Raw genomic sequence first — 24,260 nt, forward strand, 5'->3', positions numbered from 1 at the left:
TCAGTTGCCGTGCTTCATTTCTGACTATATCACTATTAGGCATAAGAATAATACGAATATAAACATGACACGATACGTATATTCCTTCCGCGTTTGCTGTTGTCTCACTCTAGTTTCGTAGTTTATTAGGCAGACAGGATTTAAATGAGATAGCAGCAAACACGAAAGAATACATGGCAAAATGTTTATTTTCGTATTATTCTTATGGTGAAGAGAATACTGCATGTGATTCACATTTCATCAGGTTCCTATTAGCAACCATCTCTTCTCACGGGTAGGAAAAAACTCGGAACGTAGAGTTGGCCATATTGACAAATATCCCTAACAGTCTTGCCAGTCGGATTTTCGTAGTACATTGAAATTCTGCTACATTCGAAGATGAACAATACGGAATTTGTATTTACTTCGTTGGACAATGTATGAAAATGCAGCGAGAAAAAAAAAAAAAAAAAAAGGTTTTGGCGCCAGTATTTATCTTTGTGCCCACAAAGCATGTTTGTGTAGCGCTACATATATTCGACGGCAGAAGTTAGTTGTGGCGGCACCTACCAACATTTTTCAGAACTTCCACTTGCTTTGCACTCGATTCTAAGCCGCAAGCGGTTTTTTGGATTACAAAAACCGGAAAAAAAGTGCGGCTTAGATTCGAGTAAATACGGTAGCTGTGCTGTTTGTCAAGAATTTGTTTAGATAGCACAGGAGTGTCAAGGAAATCCCTGGCAAATTACAATGGGAGATACAGCCTTTTCTAATGAAGCACAGTTTGGTTTCCGATGTAGGAGAAGTACTATGTTAGACATTACAGTCTTCACAAAAGTACTTCAAGCTCCTGACAAGGATGAGTGTGTTACAGGTATATTCTGAGACTTGACCAACACTTTTGACTTGGTAGGCCATAAAATATCACTAAACAAGCTAGAAGTACTACTTGTAAATGGAATAGTAAGTGAGTGGTTCCAGTTTCACATGGAAAACAGGGTGCAAAAGGTAGAGACAGTTCACATGTCTGCTGATTACAAAAATTTTGTAAGACAATTGTCAGAAAATATTTACATAAACACAGGCATCACTCAGGGAAGAGTGTTGGATCCAATTCTGTTTTTACTACATAACAATGATTTTCCAGACAGCATAAGACATGGAGAAAAATCTCTCTCTCTGCTGATGAAAGCAACATCATAGTCAGTGATAGAACACCAGACTCCTATTAGCGAAAGCAAATCAAAACCTCAAGCACGTTTACGACTGGGCAATATGTAGTGAATTAACATGGAACTTAACGAAAACAGTGAGCACTTCAGCAAAGAGAGGACAAACAGCTCTGTCACAGTAATCACTGATGATAAATTTATAGACTGTGTACTGAACACAAAGTTTTTAGGTACATTACATTAATACTCGATCCATAGATCATGAATACGACATTTCGTAATGATGTGGAACATTCATCTCTAAAAACTCATCCATTGAGCAGAAGGAGCTGTCATTCAGAAATTCTTTTAATTTGTTTTTAAACATTGGTTTGTTACCTATCAGACTTTTAATGCTATTTAGCAAATGAACAAACTTTTTTGTGGCAGCGTAAGTCAGTCCTTTCTGTGCCAATGTCTAATTTAACCCAGAAGATCATCCTTTCTTCTAGTGTTGCAGCTATGCACTTTGCTATTATTTCTGAACTGGGATGGGTCATTAATAACAAATTTCATTGGTGAATATATGTATTGCACAGGTACTGTGAATATCCTGAGTTCCTTAAATAAAGGTCTCCAAGGTGATCATAGGTGGGCTCTACCTATTATTCAGATTACATGCTTTTGTGCAATGAATACTTTTCTCTTGAAACTTCCTGGCAGATTAAAACTGTGTGCCGGGCCGAGACTAGAACTCGGGACCTTTGCCTTTTGCAGGCAAGAGCTCTACCAACTGAGCTACCCAAGCACGACTCACGCCCCGTCCTCACAGCTTCACTCCTGCCAGTACCTCATCTCCTACCTTCCAAACTTTACAGAAGCTCTCCTGTGAACCTTGCAGAACTAGCACTCCTGAAAGAAAGTTTTAATCTACCAGGAAGTTTCATATCAGCACACACTCCGCTGCAGAGTGAAAATCTCATTCTGGATACTTTTCTCTTATTGATGAATTACCCCAAAACTGATGCCATATGACAGCAGTGAATGAAAATATGCATAGCAGGCTAATTTACTGATAAATATATCACCAATATTTGCAATAACCCTAATAGCATATGTAGCTGAACCTAATTATTTCAGCAGATCATAAATGTGTTTCTTCCTATTCAATTTCTCATCAATGCACACACTCAGAAACTTTGAATATTCTGCCTCAGCAAACAGACTTCTGTTTGAAGTCTATATTTATCAATGGTGTTCTGCCATTTATTGTACAGAACTGCATATCCTGTGTTTTCTCAAAATTTAGTGAGAGTCCATTTGCAAAGAACTAGTCAATAATTTGCTGAAAGCCATTATTTATAATGTCCTCAGCTAATTCTTGTTTGTTGGGTGTGATTACTATACTTATATCATCAGCATAAAGAACTAGCTCTGCATCTTCATGAGGACAGAGTGGCAAGTCATTAACATTGTCAACTAACAGCGAATGAACACACAAATACTGGCAAAAATAATGTTAGGGTTGTATATCAGTTTGTAACAGCCAATGCCTTGTGGTGCATGCTATTCCCATGATAACAATGATAACACAATTCTTAGCTGTAGGATTCTTTTCTGGTGATCAAAGGCACAAAACATAGACACAATCTTCGAACTGTGAAGAAGGGCTGTAAGAATAATAAATAGAAGTCATAGTTAGGCTCAGTGTAAAGAACTAGGGCCTACTTAAAAAACTGGGTATCCTTACTGCATCAAGTGAATATATTGACTAATATGTTGTACATATCACTGAAGATATCACTAAATATTTCACTAACAGTTTCACGCATAATCACGGAAAACGGGCCAGTTTGAACTTTCATTCACCAAGCGGAAAAAAATGCAACACCACCATTTTCTAATAGAGAATAAAACTGTGCAATAAACTGCCCAAGGAGATTAAGGATTACTAAAACAAATTTGTTAAAAAAAACACAGCTAAAACATACTTCATAACTAATGCATGTTACACATTACCTGGAAGGATTTAAACAACAGTTAATAATGAAACGAGACAGCTACACATTACTATACTTCACCACAATGAGAGGCTTTTACAGAAAAATCATGGTTTAAGATCTGACATGCATGATCGTCATATCTTGTCATTATCCTGAGTTCAACGTCTCACTCATCATAGGTGGGATGCTAACTCAGTTTTTCAGGTGGACTGAGAGTAGGACATGAAAGTGTGCAGGGGTTATAGTTCATTGTTTACCAACCTGGAGTCAGTTTTTCAAACAGACTGGAGTTAGTGCAAGGAACCTAGCAGCAGGTTCATGGTCCAGGAGTCACCAGCAAGTGTTCTTACTGCAATGAAAAACTGTGTCTCTTAAGTTGTATGGGACAAACAGTGTGTAAAACGACATTGTACAATGGAGACCAACTTAATGAGGCAATGCATTTGTCAATACACTGATCTAATTTTCAGGAGGGCAGACTTTGCATTGTCCAACCATGCAGATTCAGGTCTTCCTAAATCATTTGACACAAATGCTGTAATGGTTCCTTCAGCAAGGCCACGGGCGGCCACTGATCTTACCTTCGCAAAAATATACCTACATACTCTAATTACTCATATATTTTGAACACTTTATTTTCACTGCATTATGATGACAAAGTCTTCATCAATGGAAGATGATTCCTGAATGAATAAATCAAACCAAATCAGGAAAGGATACTTCCCAAATTTCTGAAAATGAAAGTACTAAAATAAGACTATAAACATAATTAGGTCAAAATGTATACATATCTGTAATTGAAGCCTTTAAAATGAGGGGAGTGGGGAATCAGATGTACAGACTTTTTTTTAAACTACAAAGCTAGTTCAACTGACTGCCCTCTCATTATTTGCTACAACAGGGTTATGACTAAAAATGGAACCATGACATTGATGAAGATTTACTGGGCAAACAGGAACTCTACTGGGAAACAATAAAATAAAACTTAGACATAATTTTCTGTTTTCTTGTTTCCACTTCAAACTGCCATTTTTAAATAAATTAAACATTTTACTTTGCATATAAAATCAGAAAAAATAATTACTATTATGTTACTCTGATTCACTTCTTACATGGGAAAAACACATGAATCACTTAAATGTTGCCGATGGCACTGTATTATTTGCATCTAATGTGGTAACTTCAAAAACTAATGGAAGAGTTGAGTAGAGGATGTTTGGAAGTGAACCTGAAAATCAGTGAGAATATAACTAAAATAATGTTTATCCAAAATACAGACAAGAAAATAGGACAAATTAACAATGAAGACAATAACTGACTGGACTGTAAAACAGGCGAGTAAAAAATGGCCGAGTTAATCAGTTGCATGTTCCACTGATCAATCGCACGATATGGTAGCCGCTGTTATGTGGAATATGTCAAGTGCACAAGAAATGCACATGTGAAACAAGATTATTTAAATATATGATTTCAATTTATTTTTGAAGCTATTACTGCTGTCTGTCAGACATTTTATTTCATCTGGTAATTTGTCAAATATTTTTATTTTACCCCTTTCTGTGCCAAAGATAGGTTGAGTAATTGATAGTGTAAGTCTTTCTTTCTTCTGGTCTTATAATCATGAATGTCACAGTTGTTTTTAAACTGGTCCATGTTGTTGAGAACAAATTTCATTAGTGAGTAAATGTACTGTGAGGCTGTTGTAAGAATTCCCAATCTTTTTAAGATGCTACAAGATTTGCGACTATGAACCCCATACATTATTCTAACCACTTTCTTTTGAGGAGTGAATATTTTCTGTCTAAGTGTTGAGTTACCCCAAAATATACCGTATGACATTAGAGAGTGAAAGTATGCAAAGTATGTTAGCTTACTAATTCCTATATCCTCAAAATTGGCAATTATTCTGATTACAAAAGTTGCTGAACTTAGTTGCTTTAGAAGATCCAAAACATAAAATTTTCACTTAAGATTCTCATCTGTATGTACACCCTGTCTACCGACTTCTGTTGATGTGTTATATTTATTGAAGGAACTGTACTTTTTGCAACAGAAAACTGGATGTACATTGCTTTTTCAAAGTTTAAAGCAAGCCCATTTGCAGAAGACCAATTAATAACTTTTCCAAAGACCTTATTTGTGTCATTTTCAATTGGAGTTTCTTTAATTGGATTAATAATGATGCTTCTATCATCAGCAAACAGTGTAAGTTCAGCTTCTTGTTTCAGATAAGAAGAAAGGTCGTTCATATACATCAAGAACAGAAGGGGACCCCCATGATTAAACCCTGTGGAACACCTAATATAATTTCATCCCAGTTAGATGAAGTGGCAAATTTATTTAAATCATTTGACCCATATAAAGAAACTTTTTTGTTTCCTTTTCTGTAGGTATTACTTAAACCACTCATATGCTATTTCATTTATACCACAGAATTGTAATTTCTGTAACATAATGTCATGGTTCACACAATCAATAAATAGAGTTTTCTGAATTAAGAAGCTTCTGAACTGTATGCAATCAGTGGCTATTACTTCTTGCATCTTGTGGCAGTGAGAAATAAACTTTTAATGTGAAGCCCATTCGAAGTTGGTTGCTCAGTGAGCAATGGAGAAATGCATGTGGAAAATTACTAGGAGAGACAGGAAAGCAAACAAATGGATCAGGTAATAGGCCTGGGTGGAAGACGTAATTATGATCTTAAAAAAATGGTGGTGAGAGAGGCCTCTAGCCAAGTGAACAGACTGTAGAAGGATCAAGGAAACATTTTGCTAAATAACCAAGTGATGAGAAAAGACTGAGATGATGATGATGATGCAACAGAGTGGGAAGTTATAAAACACAGAAGAGCAACATGGGTGCGAATATCTTAAAAACGTACTGCATGGTAAAGTCTAGAGGAAGCCTTTATACAGCAGTGGCTGTAAAATTGTATGTGCTGCTGATTATGATGATTGCAATCTGTTAACATACTGATGACAGTAACTTTGTTACAAAGGTGATGGTTTTATGTATTTAATAATGTGTTGTACTAAAGGGAGAAGATGATAGTACTGGACCCTATTGTTAGTGACAGGTGTAACACTAAGTGTTACAGTTTGCAAGTTTTGTAGCATTTTTCTTGCAACATGTGGCTCTTCTACATTTTGAATATCCATTATAAAGAGCACTTTTATTAACAGTCCTACTGCCTTCACTGTGAGAAAAAAAAAAAAATAAAATAAAATAAAAAAAAATAAAAAAAATCAGATTGACCATCATTATAATGACAACCACAAACTCCAGTTATGTGCCATTTACAAGATGTCAAAGTACTTTCTATACTATTATGCCAAGGAATGAAGTTCTATAGAGTCTAGTGTTAAAGTCTACATGTTCAGCCTGAGGAAGAAGACAGTCATGTTGTAATCAAAATTCAATTCACACAAGGAATATGTACAATGTCTTGAGTTCAGGTGAATAGCATATGAAGCTCTAGAAAAATATGTAGCTACTTAGAAGACAAATTAAACATAGCTTCTTTAAGGGGGCATTAATGTTCTTTTTGGTGAACTTATGTAGGATTTAGAGATAAAAACCTAGAATCAATCCCATATATCTGTTACTGAAGATTTTGAGTTGGTCCATGAAATATTCCTAGGTAGTTCTATAACCACAAAATGCAGGTTTAGATGTACAGGCTGTTAAAGTCTGGCATGCAGCTCTAATGCATTATCCAACAAAGTGTATAGAGCTACATTTGTAGTTAATAAAGAATAATATCAGCTTCAATAATGTTGTGTTTATCTTACTGCTAAAAATTATTGTAAGAGCAATAGTGTTCATGAGTAAATTACGTTCAACAGCACAATGGTCGATTTATCCCATTACACTTCCTGAATAACAATAAGAAATGTTTATGTGGAAGGCAAACAGAAAAGGAACATACGTCATACAAAAAGGGCACTTGTCAGTTAAATTTTGGTGCAGAGATTCCACGTCACATAACATCTAGTCATAAAAAGCCACTTTCTTTACTATACATAGCATGCAACCAGTAGCCCTCAAAGTTAGAAGTATCTGGGAGTTTAAGAATTATTTTCAATATGTTCTCTTTTTTCCTCTCCTGTCACTTCCCCTCATCCCTGACACTTGTGTTTGTCAATTTGGTTATTGCCAATCTGAAACATAGGTCTATACAACTAAAATCTATTTAGAGGCAGTAAAGTATGAGGATATAATTAAAAGAGCCAAAACACTTTCAGCTATATTATATTTTGCACAGTAAACAATGTTATTCTCTTCTCCACAGTCTAAATAGTTTTTCCATATTACATGTCTTCCAGACGCTTCCAAACAGATGAATTTGAGTTCTATGGAAACAAAAATTAATAGTTTACTATAATAAATACACAAAATAATAACCCTTCCTCTCTCTCAAACTGACCCATAAATCAAATTTTGCTTTAAATAACAACGAATACACGTACCTATTACTCCAAGGATTGCGAAGTGAAGCTCTGTAAAGATGTGGAACACTGGCATCTGTTTCAATTTTGGTTTCTGTGTTTCTAGAGATAATGTCACCCCTGGTTTCAAACTGTGTGGACGGCTTATGCTTCACATACACTAAGTTCATGGCACTAGTTTGACTTCCAAATCCATTATACAGTTTTGGTTTGAGGTACAAAAGATTCACGCCAACGAATACAAAACAGACGCAAACAGCTAGCAGCAATATTACCAAGCGTGTTAGCGATTTCATGCTGAAATAATGCTTGGCACGCTACACCCTGTGAAAAAATCACATTGTGTCACAAATCTCATTATCCTTCATTAAAATAAACAACACAATGTTTTGAAACACAAAGATATTACACACCACTGCATTTCATAATGGAACTCTTTGACATCGATTGTTAAAAAAATCGATAATAAAGTTCAGAAAAACGTACTGGAAAAAGTACAGAAGTAATATTTTCGTAGTTCTATAAATTTTATTCGCCTGGAAAAGCTACAGTAAAATAGGGATACGAATTATGTAACTAGGTTTATAGGTATTTTGAAGACACCACCTACTAGAGTTAAATTTATTTACCTAAAAATTAGAAATATATTTTATGTACAATAAACATTGCTGTCAAATGTAACGGAACATCACTATGACAATAGTGTCATCGCCCTGTTACGCACTAAGGGTTTATATAATTTTTGGGTGACAGCGCATTCAGTGTGGATTTTGAACCTTGCAGTAGCACGAATAGTCATAGGACTTTTGACGGCCAGATGTTGATGTGAAGTCAAATATTGTAATCGTCAGTGTCTTCGGCAATATTCTGATATTCCAAGTGGACCACTTTATTTTAACTGCTGTGGGCAGATTTCAGAGCGGCAGACAACATGTTGGCTTTAATAAATCGTATTCTAGATTGGTTTAAAAGTTTGTTTTGGAAAGAAGAAATGGAACTGACATTAGTAGGCTTGCAGTACTCTGGTAAAACTACGTTCGTAAACGTCATAGCGGTAAGAACATAAATATTGATATATTAAAACTTTATTTTGATGATGATTCATTTCTTTTGGACGACTGGCATACTCTTGTTCAATCGTTAATTGCCAGAATTTCGTGAAAGTGATTTTTGTGCAGTTTTTTATATTGCTCTTTCAAACAGCAAGTTTGGCGCTACGAAGTTTTGCTTTATTGTGTACCTTATGTTGCCCATATGTCTCCGGTTTTTACTTTAGTGTGATGATGGTTCTTTCATATGTTTGCAGTCCGGTCAATTCAGTGAAGATATGATACCGACGGTAGGTTTCAATATGAGGAAGATAACAAAAGGAAACGTAACGATTAAAGTATGGGACATTGGAGGACAGCCCAGATTTAGATCGATGTGGGAGCGATATTGTCGCGGAGTAAATGCCATTGTGTAAGTTTTCATACCATTTTGTTTTGTAGTGTAACATATCATTGCATCTTAAGAACATCCTGGTGTGTTATCTTGACCTCTTAAAACAAAAAGGGGCAAGATTTCTATCTGCTGACGGAATTCTTGAGAAAATATTTCGAAAATTTTTTGGACCAAATGTTTCACTGAAACAGTTGGTAATTAATGTCGACATTGTCCTTTTCCAGCCACTTAAGACACACTCGTGACGAAATCTGTTTCTCACTGACTAAGGGAGGAAAAAAGTATCAAACCATGTATGTCATTTGCTTAAGGACTGGCATCTCAGAATTTTGGATTTTGACAGTACACTGTCTGAAATGAGTGTATGGATTGCACAGTAAAGATAACTGTTTACAAATATTAGTTTGTGATATGATATCATTTAACTGCACAAGTAGATAATTAGGAAAATTGATAAAATTGGAAGATACTGAGAAAAGTAAATAACTGTGATGCAATTTATATAAAATTAATTAAGGAAATGAGTGATATCAGGAAACACTATTAGAAAAAAGCCATAGAATAAGAAAGCTTGCTGAGTATATCCCATGCTAAAAGTGGAGATAAAATTGTTTAAATATTGAAAATAAAGTAATGTCAATTGAAAGAGGCAGCAGAATGTGTACAGACAACTGATGAAAAATTGCCAAATAGCCATTCCAAACATGAACTGCGCTAAGTAGGACAATCATGGAAAATCTAAATCAGGATTGCCACATGTGGATTTGAACTCTGGTCCTCCTGGTTGAAAGTCCAGTGTGCTAACCACTGTCCTATCTCTATCTCACTTTGTGAAAACAGTGTGATGGCTGAAGTTATGTAACTGCAGTAAGAAGTAAGACTCGGCAGTGAACATGTGGAAATAGAAAACTAAAGCTATAATATATGGTTGACCCTTGACATCTGTTTGTAAATAAATGTTTGGAGAAAAGAGTGGGGGAGAGCTGCGAGAGGAGGAGAAAAGTAAACTAGTGGCTTGGAGGTGCTAAAGGAAGAGCTACCAGTGGAACAGCTTAGAGAACAAAAAAACAATGTGGTGCAGCGATAAGTTAGTACACACATTCGAGGAGTCAGAGTTCTTATCTGGTCATCCAGATTTAGGTTTTCTGCAGTTTCACCAAATTGTTTGATGTGAATGCTAGACCGAGTCTTTCAAGTGGATGTAGCGAACTTCCTTCCCATTCTTTTCCATGTTATGTTTGAACTTGGTACCAAATGACTTCATTGTTAATAGGATGCTAACCCGTATTCTTGCTTCATTCCTTTCGAGTGAACTCATATTGGCAAATACTAAAACTGTTGCTCACAAAAGTGTTTTTGGTTATATACCTGATGATGATACAGATGTAGCACACAGTGTTCAGCAACAAAGACTGGAGGAAACAGAGGGACGCAATTGTAGATGAAACTTAGTAAGAAGCTTCATCCACACGGTCGACTGCAGATTCTGTGGATAACATTAAGTGTGTGTGGTATAAATTAATCACAGCTAAATTGATAATGCATTAACTGTGGCAATACACATGCAGGAAATCTGTTCAGTATACTGAATGAACACTGAATTTATTAAAGTATGGTGAATCATGGTTTATGATAGGATCAGAATTTTTACGGTGGTGGTGGTGGTGGTGGTGGTGGTGGTGGTGGTGGTGGTATGATATATTTCTTAGCAACTATTTCTAAAGCCTCGGTATCATTTCTATCCCAATGCTGTTTATAAATAAATTTTGTTGTATATTTGACACAGAAATCAGTTCATGTATACTGTAGAGACTGAGAAATTCTCAGAAAAATGACAGTATCTCTCAGAAATGGAGTTCTATTACCAACTTCAGTGACAAACCTGTACCACTAAAAACACAGTTGATTACATTTTTTTCCCCCCCCCCCAAATAGGCTGAAAGACTGATTAGTGCAAGAACGATACAATAAGATTAAGAGTGAAAACTTAACAGAAGAGTTGATTTTTGCAACACACTTTCTTAAAATAATAGGAATGACAGATTTCAGGTAGTATGTGAGCTGCGGTCCAGTTCATGTGAAAATGAATCGAGAAATATTTACTAAGATACATGAAATCAACAGCCATAATACCAAGACCTGCAACATATTAGGGCCTAAGTGTCAGTCAAGCAAGTCGCAAAATTGCTGTGATAAGTGAATCAAAAATACAGAACCCAGTGCTTAAAGATGAACAGTCAGTAAATGTAGCTGTTTAGAGCAATATGATTGTTCATTCTGTTGAAATTTTTGATATTTTAAAAGCAGTAACGCTGTGCCTAAAACTGCAGTGCCATATCCTTCCTAATTATTAGGAATTAATGACACAGTTATTGACAGGACTATACCTTCAGATATCTTTGCCAAACTATGAGGAATTTAATGTAATTACTTAATTCATTTAGATTCACATTTAGTTACTGGACAAATAGTCATCACTAGGGTCAGTAGGATGGAATTGAACCAGTAGGGGGACATACATGTTTTTATTACAGTTGACCATTTCTTTTCTGCCTTTTCCGCTTGTTTCTTTCATAATTTACATGAAAATTTCCTTTGTGTTTACTAAATGATATGCAGTTGGATCTAAAAGTACATATCTGGGGTGATCTAAAGTGGAACCACCACGTAGTAGTAGTTAAGGGGAAAAAAAAAAAAAACAAGTGGTGGGTTAAGATTCATGGGAAGAATCGTAAGGACTTGTAATTCACGTACAAAATAAGTAGTTCACAAAATCCTCCTACAACTGACCGAAATATTATTCAGTGACATGGATTTATTACCACACAGACGGAGCAGATGAGTTGGAGAATAGCACCATATTTCACCACGAGTATGTTTAGGAAGTGCTAGAGCATTAAGGAGGTAGCATGCTTATCCAGCTCCAATGACACTGCTAGAAAGGTGTGTATCCATGGGGATTACAGTTAAAATTCCATGTGTGTGCCTATTAACAAGCCTAGCAACATTTAGGTCTCCTAGCTAAATCTGGTGAAATAACCATAATGATAAAGTTGGATAAATTTGAACACATACAGAGGTTTGCTATCAGCCATTCTTCCCGTGCACCATCGGCAAATGGAACGGAAAAGTGAGGCAAATGATAATGGTACCCAAAGTACTCTTTGCCACATATCATAAGGTAGCTAACAGTGTGCAGAGGAATACTTCCCTAGGCGGAGGCTATTTATTGCTCTGTCATTTTACTTCTTTTCAGCTGAAAGGCCTCGCTGTAGGTGCCTTGAGAATTATAAATTCAAAGTAATATGCTAAAACTTTCATCACTATTTATGATACATAGTACACTGTACATGGAGGGAACTTGCAGCAGTCCTCAGCAATTGGGAGGCCTAGGTTAATTGCAAAGTCTAGCAGAAAGAAGGTTCTGCTGCTAGGTAGTTCTTATGGTTGAGGTGTGGGCCAGCAGTTGCAGAAAGTGTTGGGGGAGTGAGTGCCAGGTCACCAGCATTGTGAAGCCTAGTGCAGGGTAGGCTCAGGTGACTGGAAGCATGGGGGAGTTATGTAAGAATTTTACGGAGGAGGATCAGGTAGTGATAGTGGGTGGAGCAGGGAATAGTCTCGATAGGGATGGGGAATACTATTCAAACTGATGGCACTGATGTGCATTTCATGGAACTGTTTCAGTGTCATGATCGGCCTCACCTTAATGCGGCTGTTAGGCGTGTTAATGTGGGGCTGGGGAGGGCACTGATGGCAGAGGGCATGGATCACATCTCAGTGGTGCCAGTTGGGTCTATCAGTAGATCGGGTTTCACTAGGCCTACACCTCAATAGGTATGGGAAGGGGAGGCTCGCTGAGCTTATAGGTGGTGGTGGTGGTGGTGGTGGTGGTGGTGGTGTCACTCATGGAAAAATTCCTGTAGTAGTTGGTGTTAGAGCTACACCTTTTTTAGGTTGAAGTTAGCTGATAGGTATACATGCTTAAAGGAAGTTCCTCTTAACTAAGGGCTCACTTTGAGGATCTAAAGTTTCCAAGTAGAGGAGGAATTAGCATATTTCATCAAAATATAAGTTAGTGAACTGCTAATAGATGTTGACTCTGAAATTATTGATATATCAGAGCATCACTTAAATAATTTGATAATTCATAGGCTTCATTTACCAGGCTACAGATTAGCCAGCTGTTTCTCAAGGAGTTCCAAAAAAAAAAAAAAAAAAAAAACAGTGTTCCATTTGAGTCCATAGACATATCACGACACTGCACTGAACAGATATTTGAAAGTTGTGCAGTGTTAGTTGAATTTAGTAAAACTAAACTTCTAATTATTATTGTTGTTTATAGATCCCCTAACTCCGACTTCAGAGCATTTTTGCTCTAGCTAGAGAGGGTTCTTTGTTCACTTTATAGGAAGCACCAAAAATTAGTTATATGTGGTGACTTTAATATTAATTTTGCATATGATTGTGCAAGAAAAAGGATGTTGGTAGATCTCCTAAATTCATATGATCTGATGCAAACTGTGTTTTTTCCAACTAGGGTGCAGGGGAACAGTAGCACAGTCATAGACAATAACCGAGCGAGGTGGCGCAGTGGTTAGCACACTGGACTCGCATTCGGGAGGACGACGGTTCAATCCCGTCTCCGGCCATCCTCATTTAGGTTTTCCGTGATTTCCCTAAATCGCTTCAGGCAAATGCCGGGATGGTTCCTTTGAAAGGGCACGGCCGATTTCCTTCCCTAACCCGAGCTTGCGCTCCGTCTCTAATGACCTCGTTGTCGACGGGACGTTAAACACTAATCTCCTCCTCCTCCTCCATAGACAATATTTTTATTCATTCTTCATTACTAGATGGGCATTCTGTTAGTAAAAGTGTCAGTGGCCTTTCAGACCATGATGCACAAATTTTAACACTAAAAGGCTTTTGTACTCAAACCAATGTCATATTTAATTACAAACTATGTAGGAAAGAACATTCTAAACGGGGTTCTAGCAATAATGGACAGCCCGGGTGGCTGACTAGTGGGATAAGGATATCAAGTACAAAAAAGTGAGAATTATATCATTAGAAGCAGTAACAATCAAGCTACAGTAGCCCATTACAAACAGTATTGTGAGGTGCTTAAATATGTTATAAGAAAGGCAATTAATAAGTTCAATGCAAATAGAATAGCTAATTCACAGGATAAAGTTAAAACCATATGGTCAGTTGTGAAAGAAGTGTCTGGTCAGCAGCACTAGGTCGATGATATAAAGTAAGTTCATAGTAAAAATATTTCTGTTATTGGCAAATCAGATATATGAACAGTATTTAACAATCATTTTCTGGGCATTGCTGGTGAATTAAATAAAAATTTAGTTTCTACACAGAATCATATAACTTTCTTGGCAAACGTCTTTCCGAGATTGATGTCTGAAATACTCCTTTGTGATACAGACAAGAGGGAGATTGAGTCAATAATTAAATCACTAAAGAGTAAGGACTCTCATGGTTATGATGGAGTGCCTAGCATGCTGCACATATTAGCACTGTATTTAGCCATATTTGTAATTTTTTCCTTTAGGGATGGTCGGTTTCCTGAGTGATTACTCAGTAGTAAAGCCACTTTATAAAATCGGAGAAAGGGATAATGTAGATAATTTTAGACCTATTTCTATGCCATCAGTGTTTGCTAAAGTTATTTAAAAGGCTGTGTATGTAAGGATAATTGATCATTTTATATCGTAAGAGTTGCTATCAAATGTACAGTTCAGCTTTACAAGTTGTCTAACAACTGAAAATGCTATATTCTCTGTTCTCTGTGAGGTACTGGATGGGCTAAACAAAAAGTTTCAAACACTTGGCGTATTTTTTGATTTAACTAAGGCATTTGATTGTGTTGATCACAAAATATTGCTCCAGAAGTTGGACAATTACGGAATACGGGAGTAGCTCACAACTGATTCACCTCTTAATTTAGCAACAGGTCATTATCCACAATGTTGATAACAGCTGTGATGTGGAATCTGAGTGGGGTACTCTCAAGTTGGGGGTACCCCCAGGGATCAGTGTAGGGTCTGCTCCTGTTCTTTATTTATATAAATGATATGCTCTCTAGTATTACGGGTAACTCTAAAATATTTCTGTTTGCTGATGACACTAGCTTGGTAGTAAAGGATGTTGTGTGCAACATTGACTTGGTTTCAAATAGTGCAGCACATGACATCAGTTCATGGCTTTTAGAAAATAAACTAACGTTAAATCACAGTAAGACTCAGTTTTTAGTTTCTAACACACAATTCAACAAAACCTGACATTTTAATTTTACATTTAATTTCACAGAACGGTCATATGATTAGTGAAACTGAACAGTTCAAATTTCTAGGTGTCCATATAGATAGTAAGCTGTCGTGGAAAGCCCACGTTCAGGATCTTGTTCAAAGACTTAATACTGCCATTTCTACTATTCGAATGGTATCAAAAGTGAGTGATACTTCAACACAAAAATTAGTCTACTTTGCTTATTTTCATTTGCTTATGTCGTATGGTATTATATTTGGGAGTACTCTTCCCATTCTACAAGGATATTTTTGGCTCAGAAACGGGTGGTTCAGGAAATAAGTGGTGCGAGTTCACGAACCTCTTGTCGACCTCTGTTCACGAGTCTGGGTATTTTGACATTGGCCTCTCAATATGTATATTCCTTATCGTCGTTTCTTGTTACCAATATTAGTTTACTCCCAAGAATAAGCAGCTTTCACTCGGTTAATACTCTGCAGAAATCAAACCTGCATTTGGATTGGACTTCCTTAACTCTTGTGCAAAAAGGTATGCGGTATACAGCTGCATCCATTTTCAATAAGCTGCCACTCGAATTCAAAGATCTTAGCAGTAATCCACGAGCTTTCTATTCTGTTGAGGAGTTCCTTGGAAAATTAAGCTGATTCTTATTGTATTGCTGATAGCGTTTACTTAAACTTATGAACTGACTTTTTTCAGGTTCATGAAGTTTTATTTTTATCTGTTATTACTTTTATTTTGTGATTTCATGTACTGACACATTCTATCACCTTGGAGATTTGCTCCTCAATTTGGTCCTACGGAACTTGATGTGTAAATAAAATAATAAAATAAAATAACTAAACTTAAATTTGTAATGCTTTATTATCTACAGAACATCAGTTAAATGGCAGCAGTTAATCTTACTCTCACAGTGTTAAGAGATAAGTATATATGTAAAATTGCATGGTGATGGTCCTGGCAGTAAAATTGATTTTTGTATCAGACTTAAGTTTTCCATCTATTATTTTCCAAATCAGTCCGAAGATTATCACAAGCAGTTTGTCTGTCAGTGTTTGATTTTCCTGGTGTCATTAAAAACACTTCAGTTGCTCATAGCCTTGCAGTATATTGTACCCTATTATATACATTGGAGGCTATAACGGTTTTTCAAATTTCAGTTTCTGTGAGGCTAATTTTCATTCTAGCATGTGCTACCAACTACTGTTCTTCTACTTGCTATTGTATATTTAGTGCTGTAGGCTGCTGTCTTTGGTGATCTTGTCTCACTCCTTACACTTTGGAATCTAATATATTAAATTATTTCAACCATTACAGATATATGGTAGATGCAGCAGATCAAGAAAAAATTGATGCATCTCGAAATGAACTTCATAGTTTACTGGATAAGCCGCAACTTGCTGGTATACCAGTTTTGGTTTTAGGAAACAAACGTGATCTTCCTAATGCCCTAGATGAGAACGGACTTATTGAAAGAATGTAAGTATTACTCCTAAAATTGTGTGTATTCAACTTTATGTAGTAGGTAATCTGTTCTTATATGATGCATATGTTAACTGGGAATGAACCCATAGCTGTTCGTTTGAGTACTTACTGTTCCTAAAAGTTATAATGTTGCCAATTGTGAGGATAGTGACTGTAGGCTGCACTTAAAGCTTGTAGCTATGTCCTATAGATTGAATGTGTGGTGTGTACAGATGAACAACTTTGCATTTTGAAGCTGTCTTACTTTGCTTGCTGCCATAATTTAAAGTTCCCTTTTTTCCTTTATTTTTAGAATTGAACTAAATGGAAAACAAACCTGCTTTATAATTTTGTCTACTACTTCTGTTTTCCTAGCTTGCCTTTTGTCTTCTCTCAAAATGTTTGAGAGCACTTTGCTTCAGTGGTTGATAAGTGATGCTGTTCTGATAATGGAAATATCATGGGTCTTAATAGAAGGATGGTGTATCAGAATGAATTGGGATGAACTTTTAAGGAGAATTAGGAGTATATGGTGGAAGTCTTCTTTGTGACATAAGTAAGTTAGCATGGCTCTGTGGTACATATAATCCATGCACTTCTCCCTTGCCCTTTTCAAAAAGTTTATTTGGGAAGCACAGGAAGCATGCTCCTCCCAGCACCATATAGTTGTGGGAAGTGGAAAGATTTAAATTTTAAAAGTATGCAGTTGATTGGTTAAAAAACTTAATTTTTGTAGATGATAGTCCTCACAAAACTGCTCGTGAAACACTTCTACATGCATTCTCCAGAGAGTTGATGGCATATAAGTTTATAGAGACTGCTTGTGCTGAGTATGTATTACTGTCAGTGGCAGTGAGTCAGTAGAACTTGGTGATAGTCACCTTCTGACTGGATTCAATGAGCTGCATGCAACTGCAACAACAGTAATTTTAAACAGCTCTGGACTTACAAAAAGAAGAAGAGTTTCTGTTTGCCCAAGGCCGAATCATATTTCCATAATTATACATTTGGAAGTGAACATGGGCAAAAAGAGATTCAACTGCAAGATGAATAGTTGCTGGACTTCCTTTTCACTAAATTCGAGCAGCATCTGAAGGGAGCCTAGTGTGTTCAGCATAGATGTTACATAGCCCACAAAAGGAAAATATGATTAAGGATCAGATAGTTGACAAAAATGTAGAAAAGGGTGTACATAGTTGGCTTGGTAAATATGGTTGAGATGCTTCCTGGGGGGGAGGGGGGGGGGGGAAGGATTAAAGGAAATAGATTCTTTCATTCAAATCAAAATCTATAATGTGGTGATTGTGTGTGACAAAGAAAAACTTTGTGCTGGGCTTAGATTTGAACTTGGATCTATGCCAAATTACAGTTAAGTGTAAAACATTTCATACATTCACAGATAAACAATGATTAGTTGGAAATATGTAGTTCTCACGAAACAGCAATGCGTGATGTTTTTTCATTGCATCTTCACACTGCACACACATATTAACTTGCTTATTGAGGACATGACTGAAACAGACTGCAGAATAACGGAGCCAAAATCATAATTTGCCATTTGTTTCAGCAAAAAATTAATCCTTATAAATCATTGATGATTACAGTGTCTGTGTTTACACTGTGTCTGTATCTTTACATACAATGTCTTTAATTCAGGAGGGTGACAGTTCAAATTCGTGTCTGCCAGCATGAGTTAGGTTCCCACGATTTCCCTAAGTTGCTCCAGGTAAATGCAAGGATGTGGTTCCATCAAAAGGGCAAGGCCAATTTCTTTCCCCATCCAGGAAACATTCCAAGCATGATATCTATATCTAATGACCTCAGTGTCGACAGGATGTTAAATCCTAATTTTCCTTCCTTCCACCTTGTATAAACACAGACATGGCGGCCATTAATTATGTATCCAGACCTTGACAGGCTAATGATGACAAAACCTACATCCCCCCCCCCCCCCCTCTCTCTCTCTCTCTCTCTCTCTCTCTCTCTCTCTCTCTCTCTCTCTCACACACATTCGTGCTCTGTATCAATCCTGATTTTCAAAATGCATATCTATTTCATAGTCCTCATAAGTAGAAGATGCTCTGAAATCACCTCTAAAACGATCACTCTGTCAGTGACATTAAACATTTTGGTGTAACAATTTACTTCTAACGGAGCAACTTTCTTCATGGTTGTGGGATACAAGAGCAGGAATAATTATCCTCAAATTTGATTTTTCAAATGCAATATTCATCATATGGAATTACTTGTGGGGTTTGACAAGTCTAACGGGGTCTTTTGGACGGCCGAGTAAAATGTTGTTGTGTCCATTTGCTGTTAGGATGGGATGCGTGGGCGGTAGCTCCGGGTAGTGCAGAATGGGAAACACGCTAAACTTAGTTTTACCATTTATTAATAAAGACGGTGCAACAATGCATTACGTGCATCTGGTAACCCGTCTTCACTGTGTCGGGAGCGATACATGTTTGCAACTGGCCGGTCTCAGACTGCTCTTCGTAGCCGGTGGCTGTGTACACGCCACGGCGCGTGACTCTGATTGCATTTCCCGTCAGCATTCCGCGTGATAAGTGCACAGCACGGTGGCTCTCCTGCTGTCCGCTACGGCCGTACAATTCTGTCGTTACAATCATCCTCCCTCATGAAAATGAGCTACCGAAGGTTGCTCGAGATGACCTCCTGGGTGTCGTTCATTTATCTCGCCAATGGCAGCGTTGGGGGACACTTGAACATTTATTTTGTTTGCAGACACAGTGACGATGGGCACTGATGAGTGGTTTTTCAGGATGACCATTTCACACATTACAGAGGTTGTCCATACAAGAGACATCAATAAAAGCACATAGGACACAACACTGACAATCAAATATGGATTAGCATTATTGGAAGATTAAATAGACATAATTTTAGTTGCTACTTCTAAGAAATTTAACTCATTATTAGTATTTATTACACTTTCATGGATACACACAATTAAATTGTCATCCTTGGGTAAGCTGGGCAGAGAATTATTTGCATTGGTCAGTAAGTATGATTCATTGTAATTAACAGGCAACATCCTTGTTAAAGGGAATTTTGCATCTGCATGAAAGGTGGTTGGTAATACAGATCACATGATAAATCACAGGGCGTAACATTCAGAATTGATCCACTACCAGTTAATTTGGATGTGAAAGGTAGTTCAGGTGTGTCGAACATTTTACAGGTAAATGTTATTTCGAGAGTAGAGTTAAACGAATATATTATACTTTCAGAATATCTTTTAAGGAATGGTTGATGAAGATGCATTAAAATCCTAGGGCAATCACCGTGAGGCGGATTGTTCATAAACAAATCTTTCTCACAACTGTACACTCTAGTATCAAAGAATACTGCCGTCTCTGGGCAAATTAGCTTATGATTAAGTTTACACTTACGAACATCATGTTCATTCAGGGATACAAAATATCTTCTATCTTTACTGATCAATAAATAATCCTTTAGCTGATACATTGTGTGAATACCTACTTCGTTCCATTTCACAGGGTAAGTATGAATTTTATACATTTCAAAATTATGCTTGGATCTGGCAATCAGTATAGAAACAATTACAGTTAATTGATCTTCAGTCATTAAAAAATATGTGGTAGTTTATCTGTAATAAGCATATAAATTGTAGTAATTGACAGGGTAAATCGTGGTAGATGATCCATCTAGCCGCCAGCCACTGATGGCCGAGCGGTTCTAGGCGCTTCAGTCTGGAACCGCACAGCTTGAAGAATTGCATATAATTCACGGATGGTTGCATTCATTTCACCACGAATTGTGTTAAAATGTGTAATGAACTCTTTCACAATTTGTTCAATAAAAAATTTGTGGTTAGTAACGGTCTTTTGCATATTTCTTGACACAATTATTTCATTAGAAAGGTTAATTGAATTTGTGTTAGACTGCTGCTCTAGAGCTAGTATTTTATCCTTTATGTCCAATAGATCCTGGCTAGTTAAGGTACCAAATACAGTACGAAGAACTTTACCTCCAAAATCAAACCAGGCACGTTTGCTCCTAATCAAGCTTTTATATGGCAAGAGTTTTAAGAAACATTTAATCTCATGCTCATAGCTAGCAAAAGTAGATTCTACTTGCATTTTTACAGTAATCAAGTTGTTATACCAAGAGGTTCGTTTCCAAGACTGTATCATTATTCTTAACTGAACGGATCAAATCAGTTTGTTTTTTTAACAGAATCAAATTGTTGGTGAATCTCAGACAAATTATATTTAAGCACAATTGTAGCACTGTGCGTTGAGACTGCCATGTCTGATTGTGGTTCATACAACACACCTGCATTCTGTTATACTACATCTACAACATTAATGGACCACACTAACATAACAAAGAATGGAATTACAGTTCACATGGTTAATAAGTTCTACACACTAGAATTAAACAATGAATATGAAGAAATATGCGTCTTCGGTGACCTGTGGAACAGATGTTATATACACTTGAGCACCTTAAGCAATAGCTGCGATTTTATATTGCACAGCACATTCACATATGCACTCGGCTAAATGCAACACACCTTGCATTCACTCACACTACACGCGCTTACGGAGGTTGTAAGTGTGCCTTGGGCTGGATCGCTGGGTTGGCGGCGGCGATGCCTTGGGCTCGAAGTCTGGACTGTGAACTCGCTGTGCTCAGCTCCTACATTTTGGAGCAGCTGGTCTGCCCCCTCGGTCGGTCCTCGTCGTCGTCCTGCGTAGCTACAGGGAATCTACCCAGGTAGGGCTTTACATGGTTGACATGGACAAGAACCGAACGAAAAGGCACTTGGAGCTTTAGGTTAACAGGTGACACTACCTCCAATATCGGGTATGGTCCCTTCCAAAACTTCTTAAACTTTTTGACCTGTGACTTCTTTAGTACTACATTGCTCAGGTAGACAAAGTCTCCCACTCGATACTGCAGCGCAACTGCTTGGCAATCATGTTGCTTGGCTTGCTGAAGGAAGGACTGATGATTCCGCTGTTTCACTCCCCTCCATATGTCTCTCAGTTTGCGAGGTAACTCCCTTAACACATGGAAGACAGACATCCCAATTATCGTGTTTGCTGCTCACATAGTGGCTAAGCATTTTAATGATGGTTCTGTGTACTCTCTCGATGCGACCATTGCCTTCAGGGTGTGCTGGTGTGGTTCTCAACTGTGTTATTTGCATCAGCTTACATGTTTGTAAATCACTCATAAAATTCGTCCCTTGGTCACTGATAATGCTTAATGGAGATCCAAACTTTAGAATCCATTCCTTCACAAAAACTTTAGCTATGGTTTCAGCACATTGCTCAGGTACTGGTATCATCATAAGATATTTGGAGAAATGATCTAATATCGTCAATATGTACTTGTTTCCATCCTTAGTCTTTGGCAGGGGACCGATGACGTCTAACCCAATTCTTTCAAAAGGTTCACTAGTCTCTGGCAGTTCTTGTAATGGTGCCTTAGTTCTTCCTGAATTATTCCGTCTGTTGCAGGAATCACAATGTGAGACAAACTTAAAATATGTCAGCCTTACGACTTGGCCACCAATACTTTCAGCTACTTTGATATTCATTGCCTTTTTACTGCAGTGTCCTGATAGTAAGGAATCATGTTGTTCAGTTAGGATTTGCTCTCTCATGCTTGCTGGAATAACTAGGCGATTCCCTTTGTTAGTAACTTCGTACAGCAATCCCTCTATTTCAATGAACCGTTAATCATTCTTCCATATTTTTCATTGTGAATCTTCTTCTTGGGCTGCTTTTAATTCCTCCTCACGGCTTATGGTGACACAAACACGGACCTTAAGATTCATCGCATCAGCATTCACATGTTGTTTCCCAGGATGATGTATAACTGTGAATTGGTAAGCGCTCAGTTCTAATGCCCATCTTGTTAGTCTAGAACTGGGATCCTTTAAGCTCAATAGCCATTTAAGTGCGGCATGGTCTGTGATTACAGTGAATTCTCTTCCTGTTAAAAAACATCTGTTTTGTTTGATACCAAAGACCAGAGCACAAAGTTCCTTTTCAGTGGTAGTGTAGTTACATTCAGTCTTATTTAATTGCCAGAAAGCAAATGATACTGGACGTTCTTGACCATCAAATTTTTGGGACAAAATAGCACCAACTGCAAAATTAGAAGCATCTGTGGAGAGGATGAAGGGCTTACTGGAGCTGTGGTTAGAGCAGTTTTCAGTTTTTCCATTGCATTTTTGCATTCTGTTGACCAATTGAATGTGGGTCCTTTTTTAAGTAACTGTGTCATTGGCCTTGTGATATCTGCATAATGGGCTATGAAGTGACAATAGAAATTCGATAAACCCAAAGATGATTAGAGTTCTTTGTCTGTTTGTGGTTCAGGAAAAGTTTTGACACCTTCGACTAATTTTGGATCAGGGCGGACACCTTCACTGGTTATAACATGTCCAAGGTACTTCACTTCACTTTGTGCGAAGTGACATTTATCTATTGATAAAGAAAAGTTCGCACTTCTGATACACTCAAATACTGCTTGAAGTCTCTTAGTATGTTGCCTCATGTTTTCACCAAAAATTATCACATCGTCAAGGTATACGAGAGCTTGTGTTGGGGTGAGCCCGCGTAAAACAGAATCCATTAGGCGTTGGAAGGTAGCTGGGGCGTTACGCAGTGCAAAGGGCATACGGAGGTATTTGTAAACTCCTGTTGCAGTTACAAATGAAGTTTCTGCTTGATCATCTGGATGCACTGTTAATTGGTGATATCCGCTAATTAGATAACAGACTGAGAATATGCGACATCTGCCCAAATAGTCCAGGGTTTATACAAAGTTTGGTAACGGGTAAATGTCTGGTGTGGTGACGGCATCTAAAGCTTGGTAATCAACGCAAAATCGGAACTGTGGTTCACCCGAAACAGATTTCTTCTTTACCGGAACCACTGGTGATGACCATGGTGGATCAGCAGGATCTCTTGGTTTAATAATTCTGGCCTCTAGTTGTTCCTTGACCACATCTTCTACCAATTCTCTTTGACCGAATGGAATTCGGTAAGGCTTCTGCGTGATTGGTGCTGCGTTTCCAGTGTGTATGTGATGCTGAACTAAGTGAGTAACAGATAAATTTGAACATTCTCTGAAAAGATCTGAATACTCTAACAGAACAGGTGCTAAAATCTTCTGATCATCAGCTGACAAATGTTCAGTCCTCTTCCAAATTTTGTTCTTTCATTCGATTTCATTTTCAGCTCCTTGTTTCGATGTTTCAGTATCACTACAAGAATCTGTTTCCATGACTGCTACATTTGCTGCTTCGTTTGGAATCGATATTACATCATCTTTACTTATGCTCGACACTTCAGCAACCTTCGTTCCTTGTGGCAAAACTACATCTGTATTGCTCATATTAGTTATTGATATTGGGACTCTCGCTATATTCGGCCTCACCATTGTAGATACACCTATACTTTGGGCAACATAACAATGCATTGTGTCCA

General features: G+C 37.4%; 2 protein-coding genes across 3 annotated transcripts in view; one reads left to right on the forward strand and one right to left on the reverse strand.

Moving 5' to 3' along the window:
- LOC126185153 (glucoside xylosyltransferase 1) overlaps window positions 1-7,952 on the reverse strand; it is a 172,996-nt gene extending 165,044 nt beyond the window's left edge. For both annotated transcript variants that reach the window (XM_049928001.1, XM_049928002.1), the window contains exon 1: window positions 7,603-7,952. In XM_049928001.1, coding sequence (XP_049783958.1) covers window positions 7,603-7,877 — 275 coding nt within the window. In that variant the 5' untranslated portion in view covers window positions 7,878-7,952. The remainder of the gene's footprint in view (window positions 1-7,602) is intronic.
- Window positions 7,953-8,333: 381 nt separating this feature from the next.
- The window catches only part of LOC126183266 (ADP-ribosylation factor-like protein 8B-A), a 47,407-nt gene continuing 31,480 nt past the window's right edge, over window positions 8,334-24,260 (forward strand). Inside the window, exons 1-3 of the mRNA XM_049925089.1 lie at window positions 8,334-8,635; window positions 8,888-9,042; window positions 16,621-16,782. Of these exons, the coding sequence (XP_049781046.1) occupies window positions 8,513-8,635; window positions 8,888-9,042; window positions 16,621-16,782 (440 nt within the window). The 5' untranslated portion in view covers window positions 8,334-8,512. The remainder of the gene's footprint in view (window positions 8,636-8,887; window positions 9,043-16,620; window positions 16,783-24,260) is intronic.

This window comes from Schistocerca cancellata, chromosome 4 (genome assembly GCF_023864275.1).
Source record: "Schistocerca cancellata isolate TAMUIC-IGC-003103 chromosome 4, iqSchCanc2.1, whole genome shotgun sequence".
Classification (NCBI taxonomy): domain Eukaryota; kingdom Metazoa; phylum Arthropoda; class Insecta; order Orthoptera; family Acrididae; genus Schistocerca; species Schistocerca cancellata.